Source organism: Lethenteron reissneri, chromosome 51 (genome assembly GCF_015708825.2).
Source record: "Lethenteron reissneri isolate LAM-NWPU_2019-01 chromosome 51, ASM1570882v1, whole genome shotgun sequence".
In the NCBI taxonomy this organism is placed as follows: domain Eukaryota; kingdom Metazoa; phylum Chordata; class Hyperoartia; order Petromyzontiformes; family Petromyzontidae; genus Lethenteron; species Lethenteron reissneri.
Window position 1 is genome coordinate 3,018,195 of NC_083829.1, and position 17,450 is coordinate 3,035,644.

The 17,450-nt window shown below is 46.8% G+C and overlaps 1 protein-coding gene across 1 annotated transcript in view; it reads left to right on the top strand.

Annotated features, from left to right (window-relative positions):
• Positions 1 to 17,450, top strand: part of SUCLG2 (succinate-CoA ligase GDP-forming subunit beta) — a 138,290-nt gene that overhangs the window by 59,057 nt on the left and 61,783 nt on the right. The window contains exons 7-9 of the mRNA XM_061572672.1: positions 3,081 to 3,177; positions 7,549 to 7,710; positions 10,058 to 10,200. Coding sequence (XP_061428656.1) covers positions 3,081 to 3,177; positions 7,549 to 7,710; positions 10,058 to 10,200 — 402 coding nt within the window. The remainder of the gene's footprint in view (positions 1 to 3,080; positions 3,178 to 7,548; positions 7,711 to 10,057; positions 10,201 to 17,450) is intronic.

Sequence of the window (17,450 nt, forward strand, 5' to 3'; positions counted from 1 at the left end):
TTTATTATTACACGGCAGCATTTTTGGCGCTTGATTTCATGATGGAATTATAGCTTAATCCCTCAAAAATACTCCATCTATTTTCCAAACATCTCGAGGAGGAGCTTCCTCAATAGACTTCGAACTGGATGAATAAAAGATGAAACACTGGGCATTGCCATTCTACATTTAGAATTCAGGAAATGGCGCTCTGGAAAACCTGCATTTAATTTTGGTACGGTGCAGTTGCTGCTTACTTAGATCGCACACCCCACTCTATATAATCCCCACAGCTATCCACTCTGTGGGTAACTGAGTATGTGGAGTGCCCACCAGCCCACTCTTGTCATATGTTCCTACCTCCCTGCCTCCATCCGCCCGTTCATCCATTCATCCACCCTCGTGATGTTCCAGGATTTTTTCATTCGATTGCCCATATGTGATCAAGGGATTGGGATTATAATTGGTGACATTTCATTCCGACAGTGCTATATCAGCTTGTATTCACCTCACGAGACAGATTATCCACTCGGATCTCTCGCGGACCAGTGCAACCCCCTCCGTGTTAGAGAATGGCCCATGGAAGTGGATACCACAGAGCTACCTCTGAGGTCACTTGAAGCGACCTCTGCTCCACAAAGTAGGGGTCGGCACTGTCCCACCTGCGCCGCATGTCAGAGTGATGTCTGGCACGTCGCAGTCACTCCATTATTTACATTCTTTGAGCTGCGATTAAGCCAAATGAAGTGCCGAACCAAATTGATGGTGATGGGTTTTCTTTTTTTTTTGCGGTCATTGTGACCACGCCGAGAGTATAAACTGCACCACGCTTTGGAAGCCGGTTTAAACCACGGCTTCCATTCAAACTCGGGCTCTGGGCGGCTATGCCAGCTCGCTTGCGCTCTTGATTTGTAAGTCACCTGGGCGGGGCCACCTCTCCGAGTATGCATTTTTAATTACAGCGCAATGCCTCCAGCTGCCGGCGAAATCAATTTACACGTGCCCGCGGTGCGCTATGGCGCCGTGTTGGGATCGCGGTTTGTCGAGAGCGAGCGCACTCGGTCACATGCAGCGTTGCTGGGTAGCGGCGGCGGTAACGGTTACACTGATGGTGGTGGTGCTACTGCTGTATGCGTGCTAACAACTATCCTGGTGGTGAAGGAGGAGGCACCGTCAGTGTAGCGGTTGGCGCGCTTCGCTACGAACCCGGCAACCCGAGTTTGATTCCCGATCACGGCTAACACCAGCGACGATTATCTGAACTGGTTCCGGGCCTCCGCTAGGTTGACTCGGCCTCAAATGCGTACCTGGTGCAGTGTGTAAAGATTGGGCAGACAAAAGCGGCATGCGCGTGGTGTTGGCCATCCAGCCCCTCGTGTGCCGTGTCGGCCGGCCTTCATAGATGTTCGCGAACAGCAGTTGCCCCAACAGTCTGTTAAGGCTTTACGGGGATATTTGTCTTTGGTTGTAGCAAGCAAGCGTTTTTTGCTTCACAAAGGAAGGATGTTTCCTTTGTCTATGGTGTGGAATAACGGCCCCCTGCTCGCAGTCCAGCCCTTGGTGTACGCCTGGAGCGTTCCCAGTGTAGTGTGACCAACAGTGCCGCGACTGGGGCTTAGCCAGAGGCTGGCAGGCAGCGCCGCAATTGTTATCAGGACTGCTGCGGGTTCAATTCCCGGTCACGGTGATGGAAACACACGGCAGGTTTGTTCTTCATCCACCGTTGCCTCTGTGTCCTCTGGGGGATAACTTGAGTGCAGTGTGGCAAGGAGGATTGATGGGTTTTTCTCTGCGGTATGGGGGAAATTGCGAGTACGACCTGACGTCAAAGTTTGAGCTTCAATGCCATATAGGAGAGAAAGGCTCCGCCGTCTTCATAATCGTCCGCAGCCCTGAGTCAATCCATTGCCGGGGCAAGGCCACCTCCATGGTGTGCCATTATTCAAGGCGGTTGTTTGATCATACTTCACCACACTGCTCAGTGTAGGTTGTCGAAGAGGGGCCCCTAGGGACCGGTTGAGATATCGCTCACTACTGCTGTTAGCCTTGGACAGGAATCTAACTCGGGTTGCTGGCTTCTCACCGCTACGCCGCCGCTCCTTACCCCTGCCTTGACAAAGGAGTGCAGCAAGTTGGCTACGTTGTTTTCATGATTAAATAAAAAGATATTGGCACGTAGAATAAAGATCGTTTGATTTGGTTGAAAAGGGCAACCTTTGTTAAATTGTTGGAAATGAATGACTAGAGAAGAGGCACAAAATTAACCCGGTAACTTTGCCTTTTTTTTATTACAGATTTCAATTTGCAATGCAATGTTGATAATATGGCATGATACAGTCTTAAATGATACTTGCATTTGCAGAATAAATTGTCTCGGAAAGTTAAATAGTCAAGCTTCTAAATGTAAGTCGAGGCATTAAAGCACAAAGAACTGTAACAGAGCACAGTGCTACAGCTAGAACACGGCTAATGTTGTCTGCAGGGCAACTAACATTCCATTGGAGTTCAGTGGGTTCACCAGGTCTAGTTGCACCGCTATGGCTTCGCCTATTTCTATTGTGTACTGATTTTACACAATTCCTGTCGGTGCTCTATCGTAAATCATCATCACATCTATGAGCTCAGTTTTTTGGCAAAGTAAGAGGCCACTTTGCTTTTGATGCAACGCAATCCATTTCCTTTAAGATCCCGCCAAAGGCCATTGAGACGAGAAGTTTATTTTCCAAGTGCGGCCTTTGGTCAGTTAGATACGTTGTAACTGCAAACGTGTTCCTGTGCAACGAATGAAAACCGCTGCATTAAACATTCATGGTGACTATGAACCCGGCGACCCGAGTTAGATTCCCTGCCATGGCTCACATCAGTGGCTAGTGATGTACTGAACCGGTGCTGCCAATTGTCCTGCGCTGACTGAGATGGTGGAGTTTGGGAAAAAAAGCCAGCATGATCGACGTTGTTTGGGGACGTCTTAATTTTGTGGTGGGGGTTGAGAACGGCTGTAAATTTATTTATAATTTTAAGAATCAAAATTATGGAAAACGAAAACCGAAACATGACCCGTAAACGGTGGTTGTGTGCACGCGTCTGTTTATATTTTGCAGGCCGCCGAACAAATAAAGAAGCTCTACAAGTTGTTCCTCAGCGTGGATGCCACACAGGTTGAGATAAACCCATTTGGCGAGACCCCCGATGGCCAAGGTAAGTGTGGTGAGCCAGCGTGTGCCTGCAGCACCACATGGAAATGCATCGTCGTGAAAAAAATCACTGCTACTCTGAAGGATACTATTACCAGGCCAATCAGAATTAGCATGGGGTGGAGGGGGTTGGCGCACATGGAGGGTGTGGTAATGTGCGCGCATATGTACGAGTTTTGACCACGTACGAGGGGAAAAGGGTTGGTTGCTCCCAATTACTGAAAGTCGTTTTGAACGTTGTCCAGTAACGGGTTTTTGGTGTGATATCGGGGAACGTATCGAGTCAAAACGAGGTTCACGTTTCCCTCGCCCTTAATAGCCAGACTGCTACGTGAAGGCAAAGTATTCTCGATCCCAACATGGCAAGTCCGCTCATTTATAAACAATGTCACGGTTCATGCAGTTGTCGCCATAATGCAAGTCGTTTTTTCGAGGAATTTTTCTAGTTTTTTTACCCCCCAAAAAATCCTAAATATATACCAAATAATGACATTTCTGCTGCGCTTATAACGAGCGGTTGTGCAGGGGACGCTGCCATCCTTGGTCATGTGATGAATCTGCCATCAAGTGGAAAAATAAATCTGGAAAACGCGTAATGCTTGCGGTGGCGAGATGTTAACTGCCTTGCCTGGTATACAGGAGGTCGTGGGTTCGACCCTGACGCCTGCTGTATATTTGGAGTTTGCACGTTCTCCCCGTGGCGGCTTGGATTTTTCCAGCTCCTCCGGTTTTTCCCTCCACATTTAGAAACATGCGTTTAAAAGTATTCGCTGCTATACATTTCCACGTGATATGCCACTTCGTGGAGCTATCATTTGTGGCCAGGTCGCTTCTGAAAAAGAGCTATGTCGCTCGGTGGGCCTTAGCTGGTAAAATAAAAAAGTCTATTTTTAGTTTAGTGTAGCGTATGCACTTTGCAACTTTTACACAAATGCAGCCATAGCTTAGAGCAGCGATTCTCAGTGATTTTGATTTGGGGGAGGGGGGGTGGAGGGAGGGTAGGGGGGCAGAATGCAGGAGGAGATATGCGCAATTGTGCGGTCTGCAGTCATCGCCCTTCCTTATTGTCTCATTCGTTACGAAACATTCATCTCAATGACAAGGCTTGGGCTCACTGCGCACACTGCTCACCAGATTTGTAAATTTTCTTCAAATTTTGGGGAGAACCGCATGATTTTCAATCCCTTTATCTACTACAGAATTAGAAATCTCGACTTGCTCTGTACCCCCCAAAGCTGTGCATTAGAGAGCCCTCAGTCCACGTGCCCAATGGGGTCTGTTGGACACGTGCTGCAAAACACGAGGCTGTAACCCGACGAAGATAAGCACCCTTAATGGTCACAAAGCCTATCCTGCATTAGAGTGCATCAGTCTCAGAGCTAAGAAGTGCACATTGGGCTGATGCGAACGCCACAATCCCAGCTCCGACCCCGGATCAATTTCAAGATCGCACTCTGCCGTCTTCAAGATCATCTTCTTGGTTCTTTCGGTAAAGTCACGTAGAAGGGAAATAATAAAATAATAAAAATAAAACATAATAAAATAATTCTCACGACGTTTCGGCCACAACGCAAGCAGCCGTCTTCAGGTGAAGACCAGGTCTGTCGGGGAGACAGCGTCTGAAACGGCTGCTTGCGTTGTGGCCGAAACGTCGTGAGAATTATTTTATTATGTTTTATTTGTATTATTTTATTATTTCCCTTCTACGTCACTTTACCGAAAGAACCAAGAAGATGAATCCCTGCAGTCACGAAAGCTTTAAATCGAAAAAAGTCTTCAAGGTCCTCCATGGACTTGTCCCCGCGCATGCACGCCCTCCGCTCGTCTCGTGCTGTTCATCTCTCCTCCGTGCACTCTCTGCTCCAGCAAGCAAGGCTTTCTGTGCGAGGCCACCAGTCAACCCCATGGCCTGGAACTCTTTTGCCCCAAGAGAACACTCCATGTTGTCGAACTCCCGTGTTTAAACAAAGCGTAATATACCTTATTTTTTTCCTTTGCCTATGACTGACCACCAACGCATATGCCCACCGTTTCTGTGCGGTGTCTTTGGAAGCGGCTATTTTTAGACGCCGTTTTATATCCAAACTCTATTGTATTCCTGTCGTATTTTTCCTGTTACTTTGCGATTGTCAGTGCACCCATGTGAACTCTGGCTGTATGAAAATCGACTCCTTGTGCCAGTGGTAATATTTATGTGGAATTGACATCCAAACCACATAAATATCATCTGTCGAGTATCTGCAGATGCTACTGGGTTTTTTGGGACGCAGAAGGCTGTTGCCTCATGCGGAGTGACTGCTAATTATTGGGCACGTGTATAAGGGTATATGTGTGAGTGTGGTGGGTGACAAGTAGCTTTACACGTTTCAGGATTATTGAATTTTTGGGTTCATAGCTTCACAGGGAGCACGTTGTGCGCCAAGGTCTCCCTTAATACAACACAAAATCGCATTGGGATAGATAAATAAGTGTCGTACAAATGTTTTTTTAACGCTCAGAAATGTACATAGTTAGCACAATGGTGCGCTGTGCAAAGCTGTGAACTGCAGCTTTTTGTTAATGGTTTATCAGTCGGACAACTCTTGGCATACTTGTGCCGCTAAGCGCGCAGTTTGGAGGAGCGGCGGTGGGGGGGGGTGGAAGTTGGCGCTTTTCTTATTCCCATTAATTATAGATGGGAATCCATCCGTGCCGCTGCTGTGTTTGACAGCTCGTCGATGTATACTCATTCAGGCCAGGGCTCCAGAAAATATTAATGTTAATGAAATGATGGTATGAAATAAAAACAACAGGAGCCCGGGGCAGATTAATGTGCCACACCAACCGTAATGGGCTTAGGCACTTATGAAATACCCCTTTTCCCGACCCTGTTTTCCGATTTGATTTTCTTTAATATTAAATGCCGGCCGCACGTAATGTGACGATCATTAGTGGAGAGACCAATTTCCGATAGCTTATCGTTGAAAGTGTCTGTGGGGGGGGGGGGGGGGAGGGTTTGGTTTGGGTTCGGGTGCTAATGTGTGCACGGGAGCTAATCGCAAAAATAATTTAAGAATATTGAACAAGGCAGCCTCGCTAGCACGGCTTGAGAAGCTCATGCCAGGACTAGGCTGCATAACACGAGTAAAGGCGTCTGCTTGATAACAATGTCATATCTTTGTAGCAACTGTATTTTGTGGATATTGCGTGGACAAAGAAGATAGGTTTGCGGAGATCTATGATCAGACGGAATATATAAGTACCGCCCTGGGCAAGAAACAAAAAAAAAGTCAAAGCAACCTAATGTGAGGCTTTTATTTTTTTGCTTTATAGATGTCGTAAAAAAACACGTATTGAATTTTGGCTATGAGCTGCAGTGCCTGAAGTCTAACTGCTTCAAGTATAAAGTTTGTAGATGGCTTAAGAGCATGGGCAGCGGTGTGTCTATCCGTGCATTACCGAGCATTTGTCCCGAACTGAATGGGCGTGATAAGGAGCGGAGATCAAACCGCTGTTACATTTCATTGCAATTGTTTTACCACTCCGTTTTTTTTATCTGCGCACCATCTTTTATAATGCGTTCTGTCTTGCAGGCAATGTCCACGTAGTTTTCTGATCTCTGTTGCACTCATTCCTACTCATTGCGTGTGGAATCATGTGCACGTTGTACGAGGGAAACCGCAAAAAGATTAATGACTTCTATTCATTTCTCAACAAGCTTTTTATTGCCTCCTCGTGTTATTGAAATCCTGAAGAAATTCAAGGTTCATGTGATTTCCTGCTCACATGAGCATTCAGCCTCTGCTTCTCTCCTCATCTTACAGCCCTGAGTCTGGTGGAAATTCCAAATTTCTATGACAGGAGCAAGTCTCCCCATAGCAATTGAAAGTCCATATTTTGGCTAATGGATTCCAGATATTTTATCCGCGTGGTGGTGGCTACGCACCCAGCCCATAATCCAGCACTATGGTGGCAACTGCAAGGGTTGGTGAATCACACAAATTTTGTGACAACTCTCTTCTCGAGGTGCATCGGAGCCACAACCTGCTTGCCAGCAGAAGGCAGTACGGCAGATGTGGACTCCGCCTCTTTCATCTGCAATGGGATAGAGTTTCCCCTCCGCACACGCGGGTTATTTTTTTTCCCCAGGTACACTTGAGCAGTGTTGAAAATTTAAGCCAAATAGGCTCTCGAGGGCCTCTCTAGAGCTTCCTGTAGTGGAGGCCCTTCTGCCAGCAGTGGCATGACCTATGTAATTGTAGGGCTGAACCTTTATTATTTTCATTTATTTACCTTTTTGATACGGGCCTACTCGTGTTACCTGTGCCTCCCCGGAATGGAATGTCGACGTTCGATTAATCGCTCCTTGGCTGTGTCCCCCTTCTATGTCTTGCAGTGGTTTGCTTCGACGCCAAGATCAACTTTGACGACAACGCCGACTACCGGCAGAAGAAGATCTTCGCTATGGGCGACATTTCCGAGAGCGATCCCATCGAGGTGGAGGCGGAGAAGCACAACCTCAAGTACATCGGGTTGGACGGAAACATCGCCTGCTTTGGTTTGTTGCGCTTCCTCTTGCTACGCAGTTCGCTTTCTTGAAACGTTGTTTTTTATCTGTTCTGGTCCAGTTGGAGATCAGGTTACTTAGCCAGTACGGTCGAGGAATTTGGGCAGCCACCGGTCGTTGAACGAGGTTCTAATGTTTGTGCGTATGTATGTTGAACTTCTTTTGCACCGTACATTGCCAGCCGTGCAAATTTGGGGTGCGGGGGAAGGACAACAAACTAAACGAAAAAATTAGTTCTAAAGTAATGTTTTCAATCTAGATATGAAAGTGCATAGCTCCAGTCAGTGGCTTCCTAATATCGGCAGGAAGTGGTTTCCAGACGGCCACAGAAATGCATCTGAAAGCGCGCGATGCGGTAACCGTCTTTGTTCAATGGCCAGCCAAAAGCCGCTTTTGCGAGGGATGACCGGAGTTTGTGATCATCTCGGCTCAGTCACCGTTGACTGCAGAAAAAAAAAAACCCATTACATTAAATGTCATGGCTGAATTTCGGCTCTGAGAATATAAAATCTCTGTTTGACTCTCATACAACTCGCATTTATTCCCAAGAAAAAAAAAAATCTTGAATGGTGGGGTGGGTCAGAGGTTAGAGTATTAACTCAGGACAATTTGAGGTCTTGGGTTTGAATCTGAGCAGCCACCTGTGAGTAACCCAAAAACTCAACATATCGCTCAATAGCACTGCCTGGAAAGGAAGAATATATATTCTAGGGGATGCTTCGGGCAATGGTCTTTATTCATAGTACACGCGATGAAACCAGGTTATCCAATGGCGTGAGTTGATGGTCTCTGGCCAATCCCTGACAACCGCACTGCCCATCACGTTCAATTTGTTTTTGTTTTATGTTGGCTAAAATCCAGCCCCTTGGAATGCAACACATGAGACTGATATGTGACGTCAAATGTTCCCCTGTAACAGGGTGTGTGGGCTAGTTACGCCCCATAGGTGTGGATCGAAAAGGTGACTTTTAAGGGATTTCTGAAGTTGTTCTATAACATCCCCTTCCACAGGCCATTCTGCCGCACACACGGCTGCAATGCCGTGCGAGCGTTCTATGCCACTGCTTCATTTCACGACATCACAATTGGAATAAATTTGATAAAAATTTCTATTTTTGAAGAATATTCGCTCAGCTGTTGATCCTCGTCGTCCTCTGCATAGCGCTTGCAACCTTCGTTGAAGTACACTTACTCCGAACGTGGGCCCAGATCTCGTCGCGCCAGTATATCAGAGTCAATTAGATACCTGGTGGGGGTGGTGCGATAAGATATAGATATCTCTTCTGCTGTTGCTGCGCACTAAAGATATGCACGTACAATTGAACGACTGCAGACAAACACACAATGCCTTTGGTAATGAGACTGGCATTTTGGGAATTGCCATTTATCACAAATTAGTATGCCGGTTCCCGCATTAAAACAACGGACAGAGGCGCGCGCACCCCCAGCCCTCCCTTGCAAAGTCACTGTTCACAGACTAATGAAACAAACAACTCTCCCGGCTTTTAGATGTCGGGACACCACACCAGCACTTGCTCGCAAATGAGCCGCATGTAGGTGAATGGAAGGTTGGGGGGGGGTGGGAGGTTGGGGGGGTGGGGGGGGGACCCCATCAGAAAAGTGAATAATTAAGCAATCTTTACTCATCCGGATGCCAAGTGTTTGCCTTCGGGCTGTTTTGTCCCAGTTGGAGTCCTACCTGGCACAGCACAGATGTAATGTCTGGAAGGTATACATGAAGGCGTATTTGGGTAATTGAGTTGTTTGCTATATTTTTGTCACGAAGCTTTGCGCGCTATGAACTGCTCCTGAACGCAGTGTCGTAGGATCTCTACATTTTCTCAACATTTTATGAATGTACCTGTGCATAAGTGACTAGGTCACCTCGCCTAAATCAATAATATCGCACCCATTAATAATCATTCATTCCTGGCACAGGCAGCTCTAAGCAAAGCATTGAGCCAGGATTTCCGAGATGTTGGGATCAAATCAGACATGAAAAAATAACCTTTTTATTTTACCAGGTATGGCCCACTGAGCTATATAGCTATTTTTAGAAGTGACCCGGCCACAAATGATAGCTCAACAAAATGGCTTATTGTGTGGACATTTACAGCAAACAACTGCTCTAAACACATGCTTATAACTGTGGAGGGAAAAGCCAGAGGACCCGCAGAAAAACCCACGCGACCACAGGGCTGGAGACACGCAAACTCCAAATATGCAGGTGGCAGGGTCGGGATCGAACCCACGACATCCTGTATACCAGGCGAGGGAGTTCACATCTAGCCACCGCAGCGCCCATTTGATGAAGTCCCGCTTACGCTTTTTGTTGCAGTGAATGGGGCTGGCTTGGCTATGGCCACCTGTGACATCATCGACCTGCACGGAGGCAAGCCGGCCAATTTCCTCGACCTGGGGGGAGGCGTGCAGGAGAACCAGGTCTACATGGCCTTCAAGCTGCTCACCAATGACCCCAAGGTAACCGCAGACAGAGCTGCCCCTCGACGCACCATTGTCAGCCACGATGAATCCACTGCTGTATGCATTTTTTTCAACATTACCAGGTAAAGCCCATTGAGCTTATATATATCTCTTTAAACGAAGCGATCTGGCTATCACAAAATGATAGCTCAACGAAGTGGCTTATTATCACGTGGAAATGTATAGCAGCCAAATACTCTGAACGCATATCTTGATTCTAAAAATCTACACCCACCCAGCCATCCACCTACCCAACCACCCACCAAGCCACCAAGGCACCCAACCACCCGGCCACCCAACCATCCAGCCACCCACCAAGGCACCCAACCATCCAGCCACACAGCCACCTAACCACCCACCAAGCCACCAAGGCACCCAACCACCCGGCCACCCAACCATCCAGCCACCCACCAAGGCACCCAACCACCCAGCCACCCAGCCACCCAGCCACCCAACCACCCACCAAGCCACCAAGGCACCCAACCACCCGGCCACCCAACCATCCAGCCACCCACCAAGGCACCCAACCACCCAGCCACCCAGCCACCCAACCACCCACCAAACCACCAAGGCACCCAACCACCTGGCCACCCAACCATCCAGCCACCCACCAAGGCACCCAACCATCCAGCCACCCAGCCACCTAACCACCCACCAAGCCACCAAGCCACCAAGTTAACCAACCACCCAGCCACCAAACCACCCAGCCATCCACCCACCCAGCCACCTACCATTCCACCATCCCAGCTCTGGCTGTTCGATGTAAATTCAATATTCAAGTCAAGAATCTTTTTTATTTGACATTAACAATATGCGAATTGTTGCACCCCCTGGTGGCTGCGCATGTCACGTATGCATTTCATACATCTTCCACAAATCGGTAAACACATTCATTTTTTCGCACGAGGATTGGCTGCGTGTATCCGGAACTTGAGAATCAATGTTCATGGATCATTGCATTTTTACTCTCTTGGTGCGCAACGTCATTTCAAACCGTACCCACAATGATGTTGCCTTTACCTTAGAGTCGAGTCGATGTTTCATTTGTAGTTGTGATCGCGTGCATCTACAACACTGCAGGTGCTCTCTTCCCTCAACATTTATTGTGTTGGCCCTCCTGCGTTTTAACTTTTGTTGATCAAACCACGACATATATTCTCTTATGTGCATAAAAGTGAATTGTAAATTAGTTCTAATTGTTAGACATTCTTGTAAATAAAAAATGTGTGGATTCTCTAAGGGCTGTTTGGTGTAGAATATCAGTAATGGTAATAATAATGAGGTTTCATATAATTTTTAAAGGCGTGTGACCACTTGTTTTGCCCCGTTCAGATAACGAATTTCGCAAATGAGCACCGGGGCAAATCATGGCAATGCGACGGACGTTGAAATCCGTGGAGGCAAAGCAAAATAATTTGAGGTGGCTTCGAGGTTACTTTGGTCAGACACGTTCCAGATGAAACGTGTTTTTGATGGAGGAGACAAACTCTAATTTGTTAGCGGCCTCATGAAAGAAGCAGAAAGGACGGCGCAGCGGGAAGCTGAATCTATGATAATTTATAATATCGGACGACATGACACTTTCATAGGCTGGCCAATATCTATAAAGCAGAGGGGAAAATCAGTGTGGCGCCCCAGGTAGCGAGGTCTAACACATTCGTTTAATAGGCAGATGTAGATCAGAAATGTGGTCCAATCTCACAAAGGAGAATTGTGGTGGGTGGTCGGGGTGGGTGGGAGGGAATACAATGGGACTGGGCCTGCGTCGTCCAATATTTGTGATGCCCTCTCATAAGCGTGTGACAGCGGGTATCACCTATCGAGCGACAGGCTCCATTATGGGCCACTGCAGATATCTCTTTATAGAATAATTCAGGCAGAGACCCTGCCTGGATGGACATCTCCAGAATTTCAGCCGAAGAGAGTCATCCCTTCCCTCCGCCGTCACATCAGTCAGCAAACCAGAAGATGAACAGAAAATGGTGTGGGTCATGCTATGAATGGGAAAGGTCTTGATGGCATTGATTTTTTTTTTTAAAGACTTAGTTTTTCATGTGTCTTAGGAGCGTGTGCAATGTTTTATTGCACGTCTGCTGAATTCCACGCGCGTCGGGTTCAATTCCTGGACACTGTTGTTGAAGCCCCTTAGAAGACTTCTTTGTTGACCTTTGTGTACAGCCTTCTTACTTGGCTGTAGGTTGTGTACGCTATACAAAGCTCGTTTTAGCATCATGTGTGGTCCGAATGCATGCTGCTGTGGTGTAACGGTTCACACCGGTGGACTTGCAAAATTCAGAGGTTGCAAGTTCGATCTCCTGGCACGCCAGTTATAGCGACGGTGCAAGTTTCTTAAATCTCCGCCACTGCCTCTGTCTACCCGACAAGGTAAACGGGGGCACGACAGTTGGCCTAGACGATCGGAAAGGTCGTGGGACACCACTGTTGCGAGATGTTAACTACCTCGCCTGGTATACAGGAGGTCGTGGATTTGATGTAGACCCTGACACCTGCATATTTGGAGTGTGTATTTTTCCCCCGTGGTCTCGTGGATTTTTCTCCGGGCCCTCCGGTTTTTCCCTCCACGTTTAGAATCGATGTGCGTTCAGAGTGTTTGGCGGCTATGCGTTTCCACGTGACGATAATCCACTTTGTTGAGCCATCATTTGTGGTCAGGTTGCTTCTGAAAAAGAGCTAAGAGCTCCGTGGGCCTTACCTGGCAAAATAAAAAGGTTTCGTTTTAGTTTAGTTTGTGAAGGGGGGGTAAACGTGTCGGGTACCCCCCCCCCCATAGTTTTCAAGACTTCTGGCCAGCATGGAAGAGTAGCAAAATGTTCTCTTGAGCACATACTGGAGCCTCCTCTAGTGCCGTGATTCTTAACCTTTACTGCAGCCTTGAAGCCCTTTGGTTCTCGTGCTTAATTTGTGTTTCGATGATTTAAAGAAATCTGGCCATGTCTCGTAACCCCAAAGAGGGCATCTCACATCCCCAGGGGGTGCGTGCACCCCCAGATTAAGAAGAACCATTGCTCTCGTGGGAGGCCCATTCCGCCAGCGGTCGCGTGAGCAAGCCATTGTAGGGCTGCACCTGTACCTGCTTCAAGGGTATTGTGTCTTTGTAACCCTAAGCTTTTTCCGCCTGCCAGTGTAAAAGCGTACATTAAAGATCCCCTATAAAGGATTGTTGTTTTGGGGCGGGGGGGGGGGTATTAGTGGAAAGGAACGTATTGTGCTAATTGAGGACCTCGTGCTAATAAAATTGGACAGTTTTTTTCACAATACAGACATGCGGGACGTTAAAGGCATTAAAAGCTGAAATATAAATTTTTTCAGAGAAATGAATAAATGAATGTTGCACGTTAATTTAAGCTTGTACAATCATAATTTAATGCAACTAAAATGGCCAGTTGTTTCTAACAGTTAGTGATTTGTAGTTCACGGCAATTACCAAACTACCTTGCTATTTAATTGAATTACATTCCTCTGCCTTCCTCCAAAATCGCGGGGTGGTTTGCTGGCTGAGTAAATGTGAATTACCAGGGCTGGTTTTACATCTGGGTGTGCCTTGTAAAGAGAGCAGTAATTACTTAAAATTGCATGCCGTTGCATAATTTGTGGCCAATTAGAGTCAGGTATTGTCCATTTTGTCTTGCACAAAATTGCATTTCACGGTGGAAGTGCACTAATTGCATGGCGCATGCAAAATGTCTATAATGTAATTCACGTGACCCCCCCCCCGCCCTGTTGCAGGACACGCAATGCCATCACACAGAGAGAATGCAATGCACATTTTCATATCCATCGCACAGTATTAGAATGATTAATTCCACCGGTATATTTTGGTCTATTCCTCCTCGCATCTTACGTTTCCTTTGGCACCCTTTAAGGTCATCTTAGGAAGAGGTCATGGGTTCGTAAATGCAGCTTTGGGTCAGATCGCCGTGTAAGTAAAACACGTGTCGTGAGCCCAACACGGCCCAGCAATAAAGTCGCTTGAGCAGCACCACCGGCTGAGCCATCCCTAGGGTACACGGTGAATTGAGGCGACTGCCCGGGCCCAACGCTTTGGGGGTCTCCCTCGCACTTTAACGTCACAGTGTCAGACGTAATACTTCCCCGGTTTAGTTTGAAGGCGTCGGGCCGGCCCACGCAGTGGCAGTTGACCCAGGCCACGCCACAACCCCCCCCCCCCCCCACCTATAGACGGCCCTGACCACCAGTCGTGTTAAGGAGCAATCCACGTTCAGCAACGTTGGTTACATGACCCAGGGCTCGGAGCACCAGCACAGATAACATCCTGCGCTTGTATTCGGGTAGCCACCTGTGATGAAAACTGGGGTCTAGTGTAGCGATTTGATGGTCTCAGTCCACTCACTAAATGGTTCTGACGTTTGATTTTGACATCGTCTTGTGACTCCGTAAGGTTCTCCTGGGTTAACAAGTGCGATAGATAAATAAGTGGTCATGTGTTTGTATTCGTATTTTTACGTTGTCGCAAATATCAATATTGCATGGATTATTCTACGTTGAGATTTTAACGATTATAACGGACGATTTACTTTTGAAAGTCAGCTTTGAAATGGAGTAGCAAGCGGCCGTACCAACTGAGATTTTATACAAGTACATCTTGCCACGGTGGCGATGTTATCTCCCCTGCCAGGTATGGAGGAGGTCGTGGGTTCGATCACGACCCTGATGCTGTATGTTAGAAGTTTGCATGTTCTCCCTGTGGTCGCGTCGATTTTTCTCCGGGTCCTCCGTTTTTTTCCTCCACATTTTGAATCAACATGCATTTAGATTATTTGGCTGCAATAAATTTGCACATGATAAGCCAGGTCACTTCTTAAAAAGAGCTAATAGATCAGTTGGCTTTACTTGGTGAATTGGACTTATATGAATCAGGCATGTATTATTTATTCATATTTAGTGATTTGCTGACATTTTTCTCTATTTTGCACTCCTATCGTTTTTTATTGTTTGTTGTTGTAGCTTCTTGACCCGCCCATGCTGCACATCGGCGAAAAAGAGCTTCATAGCTCTACGGATTTCTCCTCCAGTATTAATTAATATTCCAATTCTGAAATGAAACCATATCTTTGGTGTGAGCAGTTTACCGACGAGGTGGAGGTGATGAAATCAAGCCGTGTGTCGGCGTTCGGCGGATCGTTACGACGCAGGATAGTGAGCGATTGCAGTGGCGTGGGGAAGCCTTCATCCAGCAGTGGGTAGACCAAGGCTGTTGATGATGATGATGAAGGAGATGGCCTCTTTTTCAAAAGAAAGCCGAGCAAAAAGATACTGTGCATCAAAAAACTGTGCAATGCAAAGTACAGTGATGGGGCTTGTTTTTGATCATTTATTGTGATGGTTATAAGCGCCTAACCTTAATTGTACGGTGAAAAAGAGGCACCGATGAAAAATAATTTAAATGAGACGGACGCAAAAAAATAATTAACTAACACGAAAGAAAAACGCTAAACATTGGTTAATAGGAGGATGATAATCCCCCCTTCCACATCTCCTTCTTTGTATGTATGTTTGTATATTGAACTTATTTCGCACCGTACGCAGCTATCCCTCCGCCTACGCACCGGAATCTGGATGAGTCGTTGTTATTCGTGGTCACGATTCTCCTCTAGTATAGAATCGTGACGACTACTCTAGAATCGTGTTTTTGTTTGTAACACCATGTCTTATCGGCTCCTCCGTGGTTGCAGGGGTCACGTGCTTGAACCTATTGGGTCCAACGTCTAAAAACTAAAACCGTTGACTCTACACGCGCGACTCGATGAACACATCGTGGCGTTGTGATGGACATTCAAGGATGAATTGATGTGTAGTGCCACCATTATTAAATGTTAAAGCTTGGAGAGGAAAAAAACCAACTGCTACCGAAGATTGATTGGCTTTGAACAGTTTCTGAATGTGTTGCAGTCTCGTTATTGTTCCATGTGTGAGGCGCATCAAATATTAAAGATGATTTGTCATGTTTAGCATTGAGTGGATAATGTGCATATGACACATATGACATGCTTTAGCTAGTGCACTCGATTATCACAATAGGAACGTCGAAATATCTTTTCCCATTTAAATCGGGGGGGGGAGCGGGGGGGTGGGAGCATTTGGATTGGGAATGCAAACAACTTGGGGGGTGTAACGACGCATCGATGCATGACGACACGTGCATCGAACAGCACTTGCAAGACTCATTTATTCGTGATTTTCATATACGCCGCAGTCACATGTTCACATCAGCCCTGCAGGCGTTAGAGGTGACACACTCCGTCCGCAATGTTAAAAAACATAATGCGTTCTGAATTTCGTAAAAGTCGTCATCAGATTGCCAGTGGGTGAAATATTGTGCCCTGACGACACCCGCACACCCCCACTGTCGCAATCTCCACATAATCCCGCGGGGGCAAAGAGACAAGTGGATTTAGCTCTGTAGTCGTCGTCGTTATTTTGGTTCCGTAGAAAGTCAACGGAAAAAGATTCAATTACGCATGCACATGAGGCTTTTTCATTTCATTGACTTTCTGAGCTCGTCAAGAAGACTGGACTTGTGACAATACAGAATGAATGTGTGACTGCACCATTATCTGAAGCATCAGGTTTTTTTTTTTATTTAGCGACCCACCGTTGAAAACTAACGAATCGTTCGATATTAGTGTTCAGCTGGAGGTAATTAGCGTTAGCCCCTTGCAGTGGAGACGCAGAGCAGGTGTCACACGTGGTCATTTTTTTGCCCCAATTATAATCGATGGCACGTCCAGTCCCCCTCCCTTCAAATTCCGAGCTCTTTTGAATAATTATCATAATAACAACAATGAAAAAAAATACAACCATTCTTACTTTGTGAATTAAGTTTCACTTAGGGTTGCAGGGAATCCACGGTGCATCATTAGCGCGTATTTCATCAATCATTTGTTGCTTTTATTTTTTTCCTATTCTCATTTACTCTCTGCTCAATGAGCGTGCAACATCCAAGAGCGCTACGGCGAAGGGACCAAAATATATCCATGTGGGGAGAGCGAGAAAACGAGCCAGCGAGAGAGAGAGAGAGCCTCCCAACTGCTTGGGCTCGTGATTGATTCTGCCGGGCCATGTATGATCTTATTACGGTGTGTAGAACCTGCCAAGCCCATTAGTGTGGCCTTGGCAGAAAAGTTCCATTATCGCCTCCGTTAGCTGGGTGTCTTTCAAGGGTAGCATTGAACGGGGGGGGGGGGGGAGGGGGGGGCAAGACAGGG